The sequence below is a fragment of the Cornus florida genome, unplaced genomic scaffold, assembly GCF_030987335.1.
Source record: "Cornus florida cultivar Cherokee Brave unplaced genomic scaffold, ASM3098733v1 CherokeeBrave_3.0.0_Hap2_Chr06, whole genome shotgun sequence".
Classification (NCBI taxonomy): Eukaryota; Viridiplantae; Streptophyta; class Magnoliopsida; order Cornales; family Cornaceae; genus Cornus; species Cornus florida.
The window spans coordinates 75,608,359-75,611,189 of NW_026775576.1; the positions used below are offsets into that span (position 1 = coordinate 75,608,359).

The window sequence follows — 2,831 nt, forward strand, 5'->3', positions numbered from 1 at the left end:
CATTTGAGATCATTTTTTGTCATATTCTTTTTAGGATAATACTTAACTACTCACGGATGAGTAGGGTAAAACTACTCACCCCTTTGTGGTCCAATAACAAAATAACACATCATATTTAGTAATAAAATAATTCACACTTAAAAACACTATATATATTTATTCGATAATTGATCCGAGAAAGTAAAGAAATGTGTGAATTATTTTATTATTAAAGGTGATGTGTTATTTTGTTATTAAACCACATAGGAGTGAATAGCTTCACCCTACTCACCGGTGAGTAGCTAAGCATTATCCTTCTTTCTATATACTTATATACTACCTATATTCCATATTAGATGTTTACTTCAATAATTTTTCTTTTTTTTCTTTTTTTAATTCATTTCTCTTTTTTGAATTCATTACTTTAGGCTTCTCTTTCTAAGTACATCAAATATTTCAATATATAACATAGGAGTATTAATTTTGTAAAAAAATGGACTAACTTTTTTTTTAGAAGAGTTCATTAACCACTGCTTCAAGCTTAGGTGTCAAGAAGGGTTTGAGCCGCGTAAGCTTGTTTTTGACTATTCAAAAGTTCAAAAGGCCACGTGGTTACTTCGTTTTAAACATTTCTGCATGCCCCCCCCCCCCCCCCCCCCCCCCCCCCACACACACACACACTATTTATCTCGTTACAAGTGTTAACAATTATTAGCCAGGTCTCAGCACTTGCGAGAGTCTACTTGCATGGGACTATTACTGTCTCTTTCCAAAGTTTTCATCTTCAGCAAACATCAGCTCAACAGTCAGCACAAGCTAGCAATCATTACAATTACAATCTAGCTTGAATCAAATAGATCATAACAACTTGACATAAATGATTATAAATAAGAAGAACATGTCGCATGGTTGATCAATAAAATTATCAAAAATTTATATTGAACAGAACCAAACTTATTATATTATATTGATGGAAACTTTATACAAAATACATACGAACTTTTAGTTGAACAAACAGAACACACACAAACATACAACTTTAGCCTGGAATCTCAATAGCCTTCACCACTGGTTTGTTCTCTGCCGCTTTAGGGATAACCACAGTAAGAACACCATTCTCCATGCTAGCCTTGACCTCATCCATCTTTGCATTTTCCGGCATCCTAAAACGGCGGAGGAACTTTCCGACGGTCCTCTCAACGCGGTGCCACATGCCCTTCTTGTTCTTCCCCTCCTCCTCCTCCAGCTCTCTTCTCTTGTCACCGCTGATTTTGAGCACCTGTCCGTCTTCGAGCTCAACCTTCACTTCTGCTTTCTTGAGCCCCGGAAGATCAGCCTTGATTATATGGGCCTCGGGGGTTTCTTTCCAGTCGATTTGTGGTTGGACGAAGCCAGGGGTACTGTCACGATCAGAGGTCGGAGGGTTGGCGAGGGTGCCTGAGAAGCCTTCAAAGGGGTCCCAAGAAATAAGCGACATGATTCACTATTTCTTCACCTGATCAGAATATATTGAGATGACTACACAGAAATTTCTCAGATATTTTGAGGACTTTTAGTTGATGGGAAGTGGATTGTGATAAGTACAATATATAGAGCACATAAGATGTATCTCGTAGTATCATGGCTGCATTGGAGAGAGTGTTCTCCACTATTCCACAAACGTCTTAGTTTCTCCTGTACTTTTTTTTTTTTTTTTTTTTGAAATTTGTCATGTACTTGATAATATATATCATTATTCTATTTATTTTATTTTATTTTATGAAGATAAGTGGGTCGGATTTGGATGGGGGTTAAACAGTATAAATGGAATGAGTATACAGCATTATCCAACAACTTGATCTTTTGAGTAAATGAGTAAGCGCCCACTTGTAATAGCTGGTATCATAGTCAGACCCAATCCGACTCGAGATAGGAAGAGTGTCCCGACTACAACGAGCTCGTTGCGTGGGTTCGAGTGGGCTACTATTTCTAGTAATTAGAGTTGGACTTGAACATGATGTTTTAACTTGAATTTAATTAACTCAAATTTTAACACAATTTTTATATACTTAAAAGTGTTTCTCTCAATTTTTGTGTTTAAATCTTGATTATTTTAATATTGAACTTTTGAGAAATGAAATTCTTCAATATTTCTACAATTTTTAATTTTTTATTCGTAGAAGTAACCAAACTAATCCAAGACCAACTCCATTTGAATATTCAAGCCAATTTTAAAAATTGTTAACACAGTGGGCTTGATTTGGAAAGCTTACGAGGATTGGGTTGCGTTCGACATGGGCTGAAGGTCTTGTAACTTTTGTTTGAGTCGGTATTGATCTCTCAACCCGCCCACCCTGTCCAAATTTAGGGTGGCAAGATTTAGAGTAACAAAATTTGGCATGATGTTTTAACATAATTTAAACTCAATACGAAATTTATAAGATCAGATTGACCTTAATTATGTTATTGACACTAATTTGTTTATTTAATCATGTCATTTTTTGTTCCCAGGGGCATAGCGGTGTTGACAGGTATCTAGGAGGTAAGTTTTTGAAATCTTGCTTTCGAACCGCACTCCTGACTTAAATAGTATGTGTGTTGTAGAGCGATATACGTGTTTTAAAAAAAAATATCCTGTCATTTTTTAATTTGAAAACTCACCGGATTTAAGATATGTTTAATTAATCATGTCCACGGGATAGGTGATGTTCATTCGCTAATTAGAATTGAATATCACAGCTTAATAAATTTCAAACCAAGAAAGAGTCTGTAGGGTTCTTTCTTATTATACAAAATCACAATAATAAAGTAGAGATATCAAACACAAATGTGAGGGACTCAGAAATATCTTGGACAGAATAAACACACAAGCC

At 35.5% G+C, this 2,831-nt stretch overlaps 1 protein-coding gene across 1 annotated transcript; it reads right to left on the minus strand.

The window, feature by feature from the left end:
• Positions 1 to 1,018: 1,018 nt before the first annotated feature.
• Positions 1,019 to 1,801, minus strand: LOC132314934 (18.1 kDa class I heat shock protein-like). The gene has a single exon (XM_059813705.1). It carries the CDS (start codon positions 1,454 to 1,456, stop codon positions 1,019 to 1,021), a length of 438 nt encoding a protein of 145 aa, XP_059669688.1. The 5' UTR covers positions 1,457 to 1,801.
• Positions 1,802 to 2,831: the final 1,030 nt, after the last annotated feature.

Coding starts and splice junctions, on each gene's coding strand:
- LOC132314934 (XM_059813705.1), bottom strand. CDS start 1,456: ATGTCGCTTATTTCTTGGGACCCCTTTGAAGGCTTCTCAGGCACCCTC.